The following is a 17,491-nucleotide window of genomic DNA, read 5'->3' on the forward strand; positions in this document are numbered from 1 at the left end:
CGATGATCACTGGGACAAACAACACCGGTCGTACGCTATGTCGATGGAGCAGCGGGTAATAATGAAAGTGGCCGGTGTTATGAATTTCGTGTTTATTTCAAACACAAATGGCCCATATGTAATGTTATGATTTGTTTGTTTGTAGGAGCTTGCACCTCTGAAGCTTCGGTCTCACGGGGTCACCCTTGGGTGGATGCGCTATGATGAGTGATACACACCGTATGTAAGGGAGACGGGACTTCTCCCTTTCATTCAGTTGGTTAGTCGGTCAGTCGGTCGATGCCACCCAACAATGCTCCAACACTCACCACGCTTATAGATCATTGGAGGCCGGAGACACACAGTTTCCATCTTCGGACCAGGGAGATGACCGTGACGCTCCAGGATATTGCTATGATCACCGGTCTTCCTATCGATGGGAATCCTCTATGTATGAACATCGATTCTGATGGGTGGCGCGCGCAGATGCATGCCCTTATCGGTATGGTTCCTCCAGAGCCTCGGGAACCAGAAGCAGAAGACAAGAAGGAAAGAGTCGCAGCCGGTGATCCTTTCACGTGGATTACTGGGCACTTTGGTACTTGCCCTGAGGAAGCTAATGAGGACACTGTCAAGACATATGCTTGGGTCTACATGTGGTATGTGATATCTGGGACTATGTTTGCTGATGGCATAGGCAAGAATGCTCCATGGATGTGGCTGAAGGCGTTGACCGTCTTCGATAGCAAATGGAGTTGGGGTTCGGCGACACTGGCTTACTTGTATAGACAGGTATGAAGTTGTTTCCTTTTCACTTCATTGCTACATTATCAATGCGATCTTGTTGTTAATTCAACCATGTTCTCTTTTATGTGCAGTTGGACGAAGCTTGTTGTAGGCCATCTGGAGGTATTGGTGGTTGTTTGCTCGCACTTTCCATATGGAGCTGGGAGCGTTTGCCGATTGGACGACCAAAGACCGTGAAGTACGAGGATTGGGATGACAAAGACGACCCACTACGACTCCCCACTTGGGCTTACAAGTGGGATGTGTTAAATGAGATGACGGATGATCCCTCGGTCATGTACAAGTTGTACAAGAGCGAGCTGGACGTGATCACGCCTGAGCAGGTGAATCGACATTGCATAAGTGATTATCATGCTTCTATCGTAACTTGTTGGGGATATTACTACTGGGCGTAAACCGACCAGGAAACGCCGGGTTAACTTCATCCGTAGTTGATTATGCTTGAAGCCCATGTAGAAAGAAGAGGAAAGGTCCAAGGCCCAGAACCGGTTTAAGGCCCGTAGCCGTGAACCGACATTTGTATGAAACTTGTATTGTAAGATAGAAAGAGTGGAGACCGAACCGGACACGTTTATGAGCTGGTCTCGGGACTCTGTAAACCGACGGGCGCCACCCATGTATATAAGGGGACGACCCGGCAATGGTTCAGGACAACAGATAACAACTTGAGAGCCAGACAAGCGGATTCGCTCCCTGGCCTTCGAAACCCTAGCAATACCAAACACAACTAGATGTAGGCTTTTACCTTCATCGAAGGGGCCGAACTAGTATAAACTCCCCGTGTCCCCTTGTCTGGTTTAACCCCTTTAAGCTAACCCATTGCGATGGCTCCACGACTAAGTCCTTTCACAAGGACATCTGCCGTGACAAACCCACGACAGTTGGCGCCCACCGTGGGGCTATCGCACGATGGTTTTGAGTTCTCGAAGGGAACCTTTGATGGAATCAAGGGATACGCTGTGGGCCGGATGACGAAGAGTCGTCGCGGCAAGCTCTACATCGACAACGCAGGATGGGGTCCCGAAGCCGATTCAATCGAATACGGGTACCGGGTCCCCTTTGGTGTGATTCACGTCTTCATTGGCAAGATTGGCGAACCGGCCCCTGAGTCGGACATCTACACCGACATCATCGAGATGGCTCAGCGTGCAAGCCCTTCGCCGGTTCAGCCCGTGGCGAAGTATGTTTTCGTAGGCGTCATCCATGGAGCAGAATACGAGGATGGACCGGCGTCCGACGGAGAAACCGTTGTCTGCTCCGATGATGAGTCTTCTGGAGAGACCGAATCGCTCTATCAGTTGCAGGATGGCCGGATTAGCGGAGGATCCGAGGGCAACAGTATTCCAGACTCCCCTGATCTGCCAAACCGGGCCGCTATCTTCATGGCCGGTACACAGTCGGTGCCTCATTCGTCAGCTGCCGCAGCAATACTCTCCGGTTCAACGACAGCCACGCCGGCAGGGGCAGGAAGCTCTGCGCCGCCTCCGGCTCAAGTCCTGACTGACTTGTTCGATGCTTTGGCAGTGTTGATGACCGCAGAAGTGGATGCAGCAGCCCGGGATCAGCACAACGCGGAGATTGCAAAGGTGAAGGATCAGATAGCCTAGGCCAAAGCGGACCTAGCGGCAGAGACCGCTAGGATGGCTACAGAGCGAGCTGAGTTGGAAGCTCAGGCCTACCAGATTAGGCTCGATTAGAACGCTTCCGAAGAAGTCATGAGAAGGAGGTACCGATTGCATCTCCCGTCAGGTTACAAGCCACGGAATCTCTTCAATACGCCAGGAGCAGGAACTAGTAACCAGCCAATATTAAACCGAACGGAGGTACCAGGAACAAGAGCGCCGGTTCAGCCACGCACGATGGACCCGCCTCGTCAGAACAACATTGTGCCACAGTATGTACCAACGCCTCCCGGGCATTACTCCAACCCGTTGGACAACATTGTGGCCGCAGCTTCATGCTTGGCAGCCCTCCCAACCGACGGCGAATCACCGGTTGCGATTGAGGCACGTCGGGCCAGAGATCTCCTTCAAACAGCACTAAAACAGCAGCAGGCATATTCGCAGAGTCGTGAGAGGATTCACTCCACTCCTCGTCCAAGCCGGAGCTATAGCAACCACATTGAGGATGAACCGTCCATCTCAAGCAGTGCGCATCGCCGTAATTCACCGCAAGGACACAACCCGGCAGGGGGAGGTGCTAATGCATAGGATGTAGTGGATCATGGTCGCGCACGTCGAGAGGCCGAGTTAGCAGCCCGGCACGGAGCTCGTCAACATACTTTGGTTCACCCTACCGCTTCAGTAGAGCCAGGTGTGGTATTCAGTTCCTTAGGGGTGCCGTGTCTCACCCCCGCTTTGCGTAATGTGAGATTGCCCAAGGACTTCAAGGGACCTCATAAGGTACCAAATTACACTGCCGATTTACAACCAGAGGCGTGGGTTGAAAGCTACGAGATGGCAATGGAGATGTTAGATGTGGATGAGGCAGTATGTGCTAAATACTTCACCATGATGTTGGAAGGAACAGCTCGTACTTGGTTGAAGAGCTTACCAACTAACTCTGTCGGATCATGGGTCGAATTGAAGCACCGGTTTATCCAGAACTTCAAAGATACTTATAAGCAGCGCATGTCAATCGTGGATCTGGCGGCTTGTTTCCAAGAGGAGGGGGAGTCCATGACCCATTGGGTCAAGCGGGTCTCAGCAATTTTGCATTCAGAAGATCGTATCAATGCAGATACCACAGTGCTAACGTTGGAGGGCAATTGCCGTTTTCTGCCGCTCAAACAGAAGCTAGGAAGGCTCAAACATCACTGCAATAATATGTCAACGCTTATGGCCGCTTTGGTTAAGTACGCCGATTCAGATAATACCAAAGACCCTGACTCAGAGGAGGACAAACCGGGGAAAGGGAAAAAGAACGACAACACGAAGGGTCAGCAGCATAATCCGGCAGGCCATGGGAACAGTGGTAAGCACAAAGCAGACAACAGCTTGGACTTTGTCACTAACACCAATGCTCAGGAGAATGGCCAGCGCTGTAAGGGCAAGCAGCCCCAGAGGGGCGGAGGTTCAGGCCCCAATTTGGAGCACCTATTAAATCAACCCTGTCCAAAGCATGGATCAAAGGAGAAGCCGGCGTCGCATCTTTGGAAGGATTGTTATATGATGCGAGATTTCAGGAACTCCAATATGTTCCAGTATGATAATGGTCCGCCTGGTGGTTCATGAGGTGGTTTCCACGAGCCGGGTTACGGAGGTGGCAGTTCCGGTTCAGGATTTCAGGGTAATCAAACCGGACACATCAATCAAGGGCACCAAGGCAACCAGGGAGGTTACAACCATCAGGGGAACCACCACCAGCAGCAGCAGTCGGGTTATCAGAGCAATCCTAAGCAGCTAAATAGTGGGAATATCATGTCTTCACCACTAGCTTGTGTAAGCGCGATCAGAAGCTTCATAAGAGGGCAATAAACTCTGTTGAACCGGTGGTGCCTTAGTATTTGCGCTGGTCTGAGCAGCCCATTTTGTGTAGAGAGGATCACCCACCCCGGGTTGACAATCCGGGTCACTTGTCCTTAGTGGTGGCCCCTCAAGCTGGGGGATACAAGTTCACTAAGGTACTCATGGACGGGGGAAGTAGTATCAACATTCTATATTATGATACATTCCGCCGTATGGGGTTGACAGATAAGAATCTTAAACCGTCAAATACTATTTTTCATGGTGTGGTACCTGGCAAGTCTGCGTATCCAGTGGGCAAGATAGCCTTAAAGGTGGCTTTTGGAGATTATTATGATTCAAGGTCAGAAACATTGACTTTTGAGGTGGTGAAAATCAAAAGTCAGTACCACGCTTTGTTCGGGCGGCCGGCTTATGCTAAGTTCATGGCGAGGCCGTGTTATGTTTATCTACAGCTTAAAATGCTAGGTCATAAGGGGACTATCATAGTACACGGGAGGAGAAAGATCGCTTTGGAGTGTGAGGAAGGTGATGCGGCTTATGCTGAGTCGGTTTGTGCCACGGAGGAGCTGAAGTTCTATAAGGAGCAAGTTGATCTGGCGGATATGACCTCTTTGAAAAAGCCAACTACGGAACATGATCCGGCGTTGAAATTCAAATCGGTCACAGACACTAAGATGATTGATTTTGTTCCTGGTGATTCATCCAAGCAGTTCAGCATCAGCGCTAACCTGGATCCCAAATAGGAAAGCGCGCTCATCGAGTTCATCCGTGAGAACCGGGACATCTTTGCATGGAAACCTTCTGACATGCCAGGTGTACCGAGGGAACTCACTGAGCACACACTTAACATTGATCCTAAGTTTAAACCGGTCCGGCAGTTTTTCTTCGCCACTTCAATGAAGAAAGGCGCAAGGCTATTGGTGAGGAGGTAGCTCGATTGTTGGCCGCAGGGTTTATAGTGGAAGTCTTTCACCCAGAGTGGTTGGCTAATCCAGTGCTGGTTCTTAAGAAAAATGGCACTTGGCGTATGTGTGTGGATTACACAGATTTGAACAAGGCTTGTCCTACAGACCCCTTTGCCCTCCCTCGTATTGATCAGATCATTGATGCTACGGCGGGTTGTGACCGTTTGTGTTTTTTGGATGCTTACTCTGGTTATCATCAGATCAAAATGGCAGTTAAGGACTAGGAGAAGACAAAATTCATCACTCCCTTTGGAGCCTTCTGCTATGTCTCCATGCCCTTTGGCCTCAAGAGTGCCCAGGCGACTTATCAACGTTGTGTTCAGAATTGTCTTCATAAGCAGATTGGGCGCAATGTTCATGCATATGTGGATGATATTGTGATAAAATCCAGAAAGGAGGAAACATTGATAGATGACTTGAGAGAAACCTTTGACAACCTCCGGGTTTACAAGATGATGCTCAATCCGGAGAAGTGTGTCTTTGGTGTCCCGGCAGGCAAACTCTTGGGTTTTCTGGTGTCAAATAGAGGCATTGAGGCTAATCCGGAAAAAATTTCAGCAATTACATCTTTGGCTAAACCGGCGTGTATCAATGACGTTCAACGTCTGGCCGGCCGGATTGCGGCCTTGAGCTGGTTTATCAGTCGTCTTGGGGAGAAGGCTATCCCTTTATATCAGATGCTCAAGAAAACAGATAATTTTGTCTGGAGCGAGGCAGATGATAAAGCGTTCGAGGATCTGAAGAGGCAGCTAACTGAACCGCCTGTGCTTGCAGCACCGATCGATAGGGAGCCGTTATTGCTATACGTGGCTGCTAATGCCCGAGCTGTTAGCGTGGCTATTGTGGTGGAGCACAAGGAAGCTGTCAAGGAATATTCAGTTCAACGTCCCGTTTATTATATCAGTGAAGTGCTCATTGAGTCAAAGTAGAGGTATCCACATTGGCAGAAGCTGGTGTATGGAGTGTTTATGGCAAGCTGGAAGGTTAAACACTATTTTCAGGGCCATCCCATCACAGTGGTCAGTTCAGCCCCTCTGGGAGATATCATTCAGAACAGAGAAGCAACGGGCCGGATTGCCAAGTGGGCTATTGAGCTTGGACCTCATGGGCTCAAATATATACCTCGCACAGCGATCAAATCCCAGGCACTCATGGACTTCATCAACGATTGGACGGAGTTGCGGGCACCAGAGGAGAAGCCAGATAATACGTACTGGACTATTCACTTTGATGGATCCAGACAGTTGGAGGGCTCGGGGGCTGGAGTCATACTAACTTCCCCAAGAGGTGACAAGTTTTGTTATGTCCTCCGTTTAATGTTCCCTTGTACTAACAATGCAGCTGAGTATGAGGCTTTGCTCCACGGTCTGCGGATGGCTAAGGAAATGAACTTAAGCCGGGTCAAGTGCTTTGGGGATTCAGATCTAGTGGCTCAAGAAGTGTCTGGCATTTGGGATTCTAAAGACCCACTCATGGCTGCATATCGGCGAGAGGTGGACACTGTGGCTGGTCACTTCAAGGGTTATCAGGTGGACCATATAGACCGGCGAAAGAACAAAGCGGCGGACGCTTTAAGTCGCCTTGGTTCTTAGCGTAAACCGGTTCCACCCAACGTCTTTCTTGACGTATTGCATAATCCGTCAGTCAAGGTACCAACAGAGGAAGAGTTGGCTATTCCTGATCCGGAGGCTCAATTGGTGGCGGCTTTGCATGTCATACCGGATTGGACAATCCCGTATCTGGCTTACATGAACCGGGGTGAGTTACCGGACGATGAAACCTTGGCCCGACAGATAATCCGGCGTTCCAAGTCCATGACCATACTCAACGGGGAGTTACATCATTACAGCGTTTCAGGAGCAATTCAGCGTTGTGTCTCTCCTCAAGAGGGTTGTGAGATTTTGCGAGAAATCCATGAAGGGGATTGTGGTCACCACGCCGGTTCAAAGTATTTGGTTGCTAAAGCTTTTCACCATGGTTTTTACTGGTTAACAGCTCATGCTGATGCGGAGGATTTGGTCAAGAGATGTGACGGTTGTCAAAAATTCGCACGCCGTGCTCACATTCCGGCTCAGGAGTTGAGGATGATTCCAATAACTTGGCCGTTTGCGACTTGGGGGCTCGATATGGTTGGACCCTTCAAGCGATCCAAGGACAAAAAAACCCACTTGTTAGTGGCAGTTGATAAATTCACCAAATGGGTGGAAGCAGAGCCAGTCAGTAAGTGTGATGCGGCCACGGTGGTTCAATTCGTCAAAAAGGTGATATTATGGTTTGGCTTTCCACATAGTATCATCCCTGATAATGGTACTAATCTGTCAAAGGGAGAGATGGAGGAGTTCTGCCAACGAGAGCACATCCAGCTTGATATAGCATCAGTGGCTCACTCCCAATCTAATGGTCAAGCAGAGAGGGCAAATCAAGAAATTTTGAGAGGTATTAAACCCCGGCTTATGGTTCCTTTGAAGCGGACACCGGGTTGTTGGGTGGAGGAATTGCCTTCTGTGTTATGGAGCATGAATACCACGCCTAACAGATCGACGGGTTACACACCTTTCTTCATGGTTTATGGAGCGGAGGCGGTTCTCCCTAGTGACATCTGTCACGACTCGCCTCGTGTGGCGGATTACATTGAAGCGGATAACGAGATAGGTCGTCAGGATTCTCTGGACCTCTTGGACGAGGAGCGTGATCTTGCAACAGCGCGTTCGGCAATTTATCAACAAGATTTCCAACGTTATCAAAGCCACCGGGTTAAGACCAGAACCTTTCAAGAGGGTGATTTGGTGCTCCGGCTCATCCAGGATCAAACTAGTATGCACAAGTTATCCCCACCTTGGGAAGGACCTTTTGTGGTCAGTAAGAATCTGCACAACGGGTCATACTACCTCATTGATGTTCGAGAGCACCAAGACTCACGTAAATCGGAGGAGGAGACCAAGCGGCCATGGAACATAGCTCTTCTTCGGCCTTACTATACTTGAGCCAGAGGCTCTTCATATGTACATATTTATGAAGATGTATATATTATATAATAAACCGGAGCCTCCATTAAAGCGGGGTATCTGTTCTTTTTACATCATGTGTGCTTACAAGAGTTTCTACTGACAAAGCAGAGTTTTTTGTTAAACCGGTCTCTGCAGCTGCACAAATGTACAGAAAATCACTAGGGGCTTGGTCATATATGAACCATTCCTACATCACTGGATCGGTTTAAAACCAGAAAGGGATATCACTAGAGGCCTTGGTTTTTATCACACCATAGCTACACCTCTTGATAGGCGTTTAGCCACAAAGGAAATTATGTGGGGCCAAAGAGAGTGTTGCACAAAGCACAAACTCAAACATGGGCACCCATTGAGCACAGCTCACAAAGTTACTTGGGGGCTTTTTGTGCAAAGCAACAAAGAGTTTGAAAGGACCCTTGTAATTGGCTATCAATCCACGGTTTGGAAGCCTGGTGTATTCACCTAAAACCCCGGGTTAACCTGCCTTCATCAAGTAAGCCACTCCTATCCAGGTAATCCTGGTATGACCCGCCGAACGTTTGACAAGTCAATCTTCTATAGACTCTGAACTTGTCAAAGTTAAAACGATGATTGGTTAATTGGAGGCCCATCCTTAAAGGCTTTGTTAAATGGTTTAACTCAGAGGCCTGGCAGCCCATGAAAAGCCTCGATTTGGAGCCTGGCAGCTCGTAAAAAGCCTTGCATATTTCTTTTTTGAAACTTATTTGCTAAGTTTTCTGACTTTTTTAAGGGTTATAATGTCTTCTGATAAACCTGTGTCCTTGAACCGGCTTGGCTCTCAACTACAAGTTGTCAGTACATGATCAGTTATAAACCGGCGTTCGCTACCCCGGTCTGGTTTTGATTAATAAGTCGCCAGTGTTATAAGGAAAATCCGGTGTTTATCATATACCGGTACGGTTTATCATAATTCGGCAAATTAAAGACGGAGTTATCTCTGCTCTAGATTGGTGTTTACACCTTTACCATACAAGTAGTTGGTCAGCCAACGAGGTATGTTACACATGTTATTTTTATATACAAACTTTGGTTATCCATCCAAGTATTGTCTATTCTTGGGCATCATGACCCATCCAGTGGTAAACCACTAGGACACTTTTTACATTCTTGTCTACAAGAACACAGTTCATTATGGGTTAAGCATAAATAGATGCCAAACGGTGGAGCAGGTTTTCACATTATCTAAGTGTCACAAAACATGATCGATGGCATGACAGATCAAGGAGTTTTTGCTATCCTATTACATGAAGCTTTCAAACGTCTCCCATTGAATAATTGTTTTTAAGCATTGGCACATAATGGCTGGTAAACCGGCGTCTGGTTTAAGATGCTTCATCTGGACGGTTTGACGGTTGAGGGTCAGTTGGTGCCATCACTTCTTCTTCATCCCTCCCTAGACGCTGGAAATCAACCGTCGACCAATTGATTCCAGTTAACGCTTGAAACATAGCCTCTTCATGGATAAGGCTAGAAGGGTTAATATCAGGAGTGTAGGTATGCTTACGAATTGGAGGTACAAGTTCTTCGACTTCATGGATTTCGGCAGGCTGTCTCTTCCCTTCAGCGTCATAAGCCGGCTGGAAATGAGACAAGTCTGTGTCCTCTGCAAGCTTGCTAGCTATTGGCCGCATTTCTTTGGTCAGCCTTCGGAGGTCATCATTGTCAAAGTCTGAACCATCCTCTTTCACACCTAGATATCATTTGATGATATCCTCCGCTTCAAGGTCTGGAATCCATGCCTTGGCTCGGATTAGCGCGGTTAATGCGCCTGCTCTTGCAACTGCCTTCTTCAGTTCGGTGATCCGGGCTGGTAACATGGCCAGCTTCTCAAGCGTTTCCTTTATCAGTGAGGGCGCCGGTTTATTGTAAGCCATAGTACAAATCGCACGCTGGGACCCAGAGTACAGCTGTTCAATAAGGGTATAAGCCGCTTTAAGCTTCATCCTCATATCTGTGCCCAGATGAGCAATACGAGTGCCTGTGACGGTTTAAAATCAAGTGTTCTGATCAATGACAAGATTCAATGAATTGGATAAACTTCACAAGGAGATACTTACCAAAGATAGCGGAAGTCATGGTGTTGATTTGCCGTTTCAACCCAGTTAGTTCATCCACAACTGGTTTCAGGGCTGCTCCAACATTTTCAGCTCTTTTGGTTAAACCGGATTTTTCGGTTTCCTAGTCAGCCCGATCTTTGTTAAAAGACTCTTTCAGCTTTTCCATCGCTGCCAGGGCCTTGGTCAGCTCCTCTTTAGCTTTTACAGCTTCTGCTTGTGGGACTTCACATTCTCTTGCAAATCAGCAGTCCGGGCATCTCTATTGCTTATTTCGGCCTACAACAATGAAGAAATGTCAGACAACAGGATATATATTTTCTAAAGTACAAAGCGTACAACAAGTTATGCACTTTGTACTTGGGGGCTAATGTCTGTTTGCTCCGATTCACTACATCTTTTATAAAGTCTCCAGAACAATGCAAGCATTATCCTTGACACTTGGGGGCTAATGTATATCTGTTCAAAAACGGACGCATTGATTAAAACCTGGATTACCTTGCAAAGCTAAACCAGCCTTTGGGGGCTACGCTGAGGAAAGCTATATCATTACATTGGTAAAGTATAGGCCTTGGTTTTCATTAAGGATCTAAAATTTTGAGGGTTAGTGGGAGAAACTTAAAGTATTACAAAGACCCGGTTCATGATTAACATCATAAAACGGCCCTTGGGGGCTACTTGGGCTGGCATTTCGACTTTGGAGTCAAGAAGTAAAGGGAGATGAAAATACCTCATAACGTTCCTTCATCAAATTCACCAAACTGGCTTCATAGTCACGGTTTGAGTGCAGACGGTTTAAGAAACCGGAGTGAAGCTCTTCAGCGTTGAGATGGGCATAACTTGATAAGTCAGTACTCCATTTGCCCTTCTCCCTAGCAACACACTCTTCTTTGGCACTATGTTGGGCCAAAATTACAGGATGGCCAGGAGAGCTTTGGCCTATACCAGTAACAACAACATCATCTCCTTGGCCTTCAGTGGTTTTTGCGGGTGATGATGGAGTTTCAGTATCTTTCATTGGACTAGCCCGGTTTTGAGCTGCCGGTTCAGTATCAGGAACGGCAGGATCAGCTTTGGCTGGTTCATCAGTATTCCGGTCTGAAGGGGCGGTTCAGCAGAGGTGGCTTCAGGAGGAGGGCCTTCCGGGTCACGAGTTTGGTCCAGTTCACCTATTTGCTCTTCTTCAACAACAACCTGGTCTTCTGACGGATTAGTGGCCCGAGCTTTCTTGCTGGGTCTGGCTTTGGCTCTGCAAACAAAAATAAAAGAGGTTTAGCATCCTATTCAAGATTTGTAACACATTGGAAGAAAGGGTTTGAAAGCTTACCCAGCCACAGTTTTTAAAGGAGGGAGTTGGGTTGTTGTTGACTCGCCAGAGGATGAGGGAGGTGTCACCTGATAATTTGAATCGGACGGATTAAGAGGTTGTCTAAAATAACCTGCCTTGGGATAAGAATGGTCAGAAGTGGAAGAGACCTCAGACCGGCACTTCCGAACCGGGGTATCAGGTAAATCGGCCGAAGTGACCTGTTGTCCACTGTGACGGGTTGTCCGGCGAGCTTCATGCTGTTGTGTCTTCAAAATAAATGGTGGGTCCAAGTAAGCAAGAGGATGAGAAAAGCTTACTTTTCAGACAGCTTGACGGGTTTTTTGTGTTGGCATAGAGTCCGAACCGGAGGAAAGGGTAATTACCTCTACATCATCAGCTTGGCTGCCTTCTACGTCCTCCTGATACAGATCATTGTTAATGAGGTGCATGAAAAGGGAGCCAAGTGAGTCAAGTTCTACCTCAACTTCCGGATCATCAGCATTGTCATCAAGTTCCATGTTGATCCGGCCAGCTGTTTTCCGCTTTGAGGTCCGTTTGACGGCTTTGGTTTTGGGACGAGATGGTTTGACCGCTTTATCACCGGTTGGCTTCACTGTTTTATCAACGGATTTCCGTTTCCAGAAGGGATCGTCACCCTATATATACATACAGAGAAGAAGGATTACAAGTTGAACAAATTAAAGATATCAAAGATGAAAAGGAAGTATAGTGCTTACAGCAGGTGGCTTGTTCCTAGTATAGAAGGGGCTCAAGCCGGTTTGACTACAGACTGATTCCGACTCATTCAAAATCTTCTTTACACTTTCAGTGACCTCTTCATCGGTCACCTGAATGTTGCAATGGCGTTGAGGGTCTTCAGCATCACCGGTGTACTCACACATTAAACCGGGGCGTCGGCTTAGCGGCAAGACGCTCCAAGATATCCAACAACACACGAAATCAACGCTTGTTAAACCGTTGGCCATAAAATCCCAGAGCTTGGCGAGTTGAGGGGCATACTTGGCCCATTCTGCAGAACTTAAGTGTTGTGGCATAGGATGGGTGTTGGAAAGCCGGTGATCACGATAGCCTGGAAGGGGATTTTCATCTTTAGGAGAAGTATCTATGCAGTAAAACCAAGTCTGGTTCCATTCCTTCGGGTGACTGTGAAGGAAATATGCCCTAGAGGCAATAATAAAGTTATTATTTATTTCCTTATATCATGATAAATGTTTATTATTCATGCTAGAATTGTATTAACCGGAAACATAATACTTGTGTGAATACATAGACAAACAGAGTGTCACTAGTATGCCTCTACTTGACTAGCTCGTTGATCAAAGATGGTTATGTTTCCTAACCATAGACATGAGTTATCATTTGATTAACGGGATCACATCATTAGGAGAATGATGTGATTGACTTGACCCATTCCGTTAGCTTAGCACTTGATCGTTTAGTATGTTGCTATTGCTTTCTTCATGACTTATACATGTTCCTATGACTATGAGATTATGCAACTCCCGTTTATCGGAGGAACACTTTGTGTGCTACCAAATGTCACAACGTAACTGGGTGATTATAAAGGTGCTCTACAGGTGTCTCCAAAGGTACATGTTGGGTTGGCGTATTTCGAGATTAGGATTTGTCACTCCGATTGTCGGAGAGGTATCTCTGGGCCCTCTCGGTAATGCACATCACTTAAGCCTTGCAAGCATTGCAGCTAATGAGTTAGTTGCGGGATGATGTATTACATAACGAGTAAAGAGACTTGCTGGTAACGAGATTGAACTAGGTATTGGAATACCGACGATCGAATCTCGGGCAAGTAACATACCGATGACAAAGGGAACAACGTATGTTGTTATGCGGTTTGACCGATAAAGATCTTCGTAGAATATGTAGGAGCCAATATGAGCATCCAGGTTCCTCTATTGGTTATTGACCGGAGACGTGTCTCGGTCATGTCTAGTTCTCGAACCCGTAGGGTCCGCACGCTTAAAGTTCAGTGACGATCATAATTAGGGTTTTTGTGTTTTGATGTACCGAAGGTTGTTCAGAGTCCCGGATGTGATCACGGACATGACGAGGAGTCTCGAAATGGTCGAGACATAAAGATTGATATATTGGAAGCCTGTATTTGGATATCAAAATCGTTCCGGGTGAAATTGGGATTTTACTGGAGTAGCGGGGGTTACCGGAACCCCCCGGGGGTTAATGGGCCTACATGGGCCCTAAGGGAGAAGAGGAGGGCCGGCCAGGGCAGGACGTGCGCCCCTCCCCCTAGTCCGAATAGGACAAGGAAGGGGGGGGGCGGCGCCCCCTTTCCTCTTTCCCCTTACCCTTTCCTTCTCCAACAAGGCAAGAGGGGGGAGTCCTGCTCCCGGTGGGAGTAGGACTCCTCCAGACGCACCCCTAGGGGCCGACCGCACCTTCCCCCTCCCTCCTTTATATACGGGGGTAAGGGGGCACCTCATGACATAGAAGTTGATCTTCGTGATCGTTCCTTAGTCGTGTCCGGTGCCCCCTTCCACCATATTCCACCTCGGTCATATCATAGCGGTGCTTAGGCGAAGTCCTGCGTCGGTAGAACATCATCACCGTCATCACGCCGTCGTGCTGACGAAACTCTCCCTCAACACTCGGCTGGATCGGAGCTCGAGGGACGTCACCGAGTTGAACGTGTGCAGAACTCGGAGGTACCGTACGTTCGCTACTTGGATCGGTCGGATCGGGAAGATGTACGATTACTTCCTCTACGTTGTGTCAACGCTTCCGTTGCCGGTCTACGAGGGTACGTAGACAACACTCTCCCCTCTTGTTGCTATGCATCACCATGATCTTGCGTGTGCGTAGGATTTTTTTTTGAAATTACTACGTTACCCAACAAACTGTGCAGTTTGGCATGAGGAAATTCAACTTCCTTCCGCTTTTGAAATGAGACACCACCAAGCTCAGTGTTGGGGCCATTTACAAACTCCGTGCGCTGGTTTAGATGAAAAAAGTCCCGGAACAGCTCAGTAGTGGGCTCTTCTTGCAGGTACACTTCACAGAAGACCTGGAAGTTGCATAGATTGGACGCCGAGTTGGGTCCGATATCCCGAGGATGGAGTTGGAAACTGGCAAGCACATCTCGGTAGAACTTTGACCCTGGCGGTTTGAAACCACGATCTATGTGGTCGACGAAGACCACAACCTCGCCCTGCCTTGGGGTTGGAGGATTTTCTGTTCCTGGAACTCGCCATCGAATTTCAGTTTTCTTAGATAAGGTACCAATGCTGACCATCCCGTTCAACTATTCCTCGGTGACCCGGGAACGAGCCCAATTGCAAGCGGCAAACTGTTTGGCCATTGTCAAACAAAAAGCTGGAAAAGAAATGCCGGTTTGCAAATTATTCACGGTGGTATACAAGATGCAGTGGAATAAAGTTATACAGGTATGTGAAATTGTGTAAACCGGAGACGAATACAATAGAGAATGGCAAGAACATATCAAGGGCATGCATGTGTTGTTAAACCGGATTATTACAATCAACATAAAGAAGGTCTGCCGGTTTACTAGGGGACTAATGGTATGAGATAGATTGTTTTTGCAAAGGTAAACCGCCTACAAAGGATGCAAATCTAAGGCGAAAAGGGCTAAGTAAGGAAAAACAAGTTTCACAGGATCACATGGGAATTTTGGATCTACCGAAGACAGAAAGGCAAAAATATTCTGACTTAAAAAGAGTAGGACCCAGAACAGTTTATGAAGGACTAGATCAGTTTTTTGCGCATAAGGATTTGTGGTGGTAACAGAAGATTAGTCACGGCAAGGGATACGTCAAGCACGAAGTGTCCATCTACAGACTAAAGGAAGAACATGGAAGAACATCACTGAAGCACTGATGAACTTCAGAAGAATTGCGAAGAACGTCGAAACCCTAGAATAGATCTGTGGCAGAAAAAGCAGAGAACTTACCGGAGTTGATGAGGAAGCGGAAAGGCGCCGCAGTATTCTGGTGCGTTCAGGGTGATGCAGCGGCCAGGGTCAGAGCAGAGGCGACGGTCGACGGTGGCGGCGGAGCTCCAGAGGCTGAGCAGCGCAAGGAAGATGATGCGAAGAGGCACGAGGGGGAAAAGGTGAAAATGACCCCTCGGTCCTATTTATAAAGGCAAGGGATAAGTGTCAGGCGCGAAAATCGAGGGGCCAGAAATTTGGAAGTGAGGCGGAGCTGTCGCCTCGATTGTCGGAGACCCATTAATGAAGATGTGTCATACACAATTTTTAAACAGATGACGTCACGACGGTTTACCACGATCCGAGAAGATGACGTCATGACGGTTTGCTAAATTATGAGAAGATGTTGAAGATGAAGTTTTTACTAAGGATTGACATGAACTTGTTCAAATCAATCTGGGTCTAATGTTGGGGATATTACTACTGGGCGTAAACCGACCAGGAAAGGCCAGGTTAACTTCATCCGTGGTTGATTATGCTTGAAGCCCATGTAGACAGAAGAGGAAAGGTCCAGGGCCCAGAACCGGTTTAAGGCCCGTAGTCGTGAACCGACATTTGTATGAAACTTGTATTGTAAGATAGAAAGAGTGGAGACTGAACCGGACACGTTTATGAGCCGGTCTCGGGACTCTGTAAACCGATGGGCGCCACCCATGTATATAAGGGGACGACCCGGCAGCGGTTCAGGACAACAAATAACAACTCGAGAGCCAGACAAGCGGATTCGCTCCCTGGCCTTCGAAACCCTAGCAATACCAAACACAACTAGACGTAGGCTTTTACCTTCATCGAAGGGGCCGAACTAGTATAAACTCCCCGTGTCCCCTTGTCCGGTTTAACCCCTTTAAGCTAACCCGTTGCGATGGCTCCACGACTAAGTCCTTTCACAAGGACATCTGCCGTGACAAACCCATGACATAACTCGATATCAATTTTGCATTCTATCCCATTTTGCAGGTGGAATGGGAGACGTATGGAAAAGGAGAGAGTTTTGGTAACCCTATAGAGTTCAGGCTGAATTCGATGGGCACTAGGGATAGGGATCTCTGGCATATGCGGTGCCCACTCATATGCAACTGTGCGGTTGAGCTTCACCTGCCACATCGGGTGTTCCGCCAGTTTGGTTTGTTCCAGCCAGACCCGCTGGAGTGGGAGGACATGGACAAGTTGCTACACGCGTAAGACATAATTAACCTTGAGCACTTAGCGGCTTCTCGGCGGTTTTGATGGTGGTAATATTCTTTTTCTAACTTGCAGGTTGGATAGGAAAAAGTAGCGGAAGATCAAGGATTGGGCCAAGCATCACAAGAAGTATGTCGTACAGTTCGCGCTTAGTGTGGAGCAAGCTAGGGCTGGAAAACGAGCTCAGCTTCGTGAACACTGCCCGATCGCGTTCAACAACTATCTCACATGGTTTCTTGCAAGTACCTGTGTGGAGGTATGCAAGCCGGCGTATGCCGAGGAGATTTTGGAAGATCCCACCGTTTTTGATGAGCTAGCGCAGCACCAGTACAACACATTAGTCAGGAAAGGCAACTCAGTGATCCCTTCAGCTCCAATGATGAACTTTGTGGTATTTTCCCTTTTTTGCTTTTCTATTCGCACTATTCACATCTTCACTTGCCTAACACGTTAATACCGTTTCTGTTCATAGCGTGCCCAGATCAAGAAAGCAGCTGATGAGACCGAGACTATTCTTGAAACAACCCCGGCTGGCAAAAGCGATGGGGAAGGTGCACTTCAAGCATTCATCAAGGTTCACATCTCCTTCAAACTAGCACTTAACATGTGTTGCTACGTTCGATGTCTCATTCACTTGTACATGTTGTAGCGCCAGGGCCAAAAGTTAAGGCGGCTATCAAACATTTTCGGTTGTCGTGA

At 47.7% G+C, this 17,491-nt stretch overlaps 1 protein-coding gene across 1 annotated transcript; it reads left to right on the forward strand.

The window, feature by feature from the left end:
- Window positions 1-657: 657 nt before the first annotated feature.
- LOC147975017 (serine/threonine-protein phosphatase 7 long form homolog) lies at window positions 658-16,792 on the forward strand. Its single transcript, XM_087519589.1, has 3 exons — window positions 658-771; window positions 858-1,109; window positions 16,568-16,792. Exons 1-3 carry the CDS (start codon window positions 658-660, stop codon window positions 16,790-16,792), a joined length of 591 nt encoding a protein of 196 aa, XP_087375715.1.
- The last annotated feature ends 699 nt before the right edge of the window (window positions 16,793-17,491 follow it).

Source organism: Triticum urartu, chromosome 4A (assembly GCF_056163025.1).
Source record: "Triticum urartu cultivar PI428250 chromosome 4A, HENAU_Tu73, whole genome shotgun sequence".
In the NCBI taxonomy this organism is placed as follows: domain Eukaryota; kingdom Viridiplantae; phylum Streptophyta; class Magnoliopsida; order Poales; family Poaceae; genus Triticum; species Triticum urartu.

Bases quoted from the DNA above. Each gene is read 5' to 3' on its own strand.
- LOC147975017 (XM_087519589.1), top strand. From the start codon at position 658: ATGTTTGCTGATGGCATAGGCAAGAATGCTCCATGGATGTGGCTGAAG. The intron at 772-857 runs GTATGAAGTTGT...TTTTATGTGCAG, and splicing joins TGGCTTACTTGTATAGACAG to TTGGACGAAGCTTGTTGTAG. The intron at 1,110-16,567 runs GTGAATCGACAT...CCCATTTTGCAG, and splicing joins ACGTGATCACGCCTGAGCAG to GTGGAATGGGAGACGTATGG.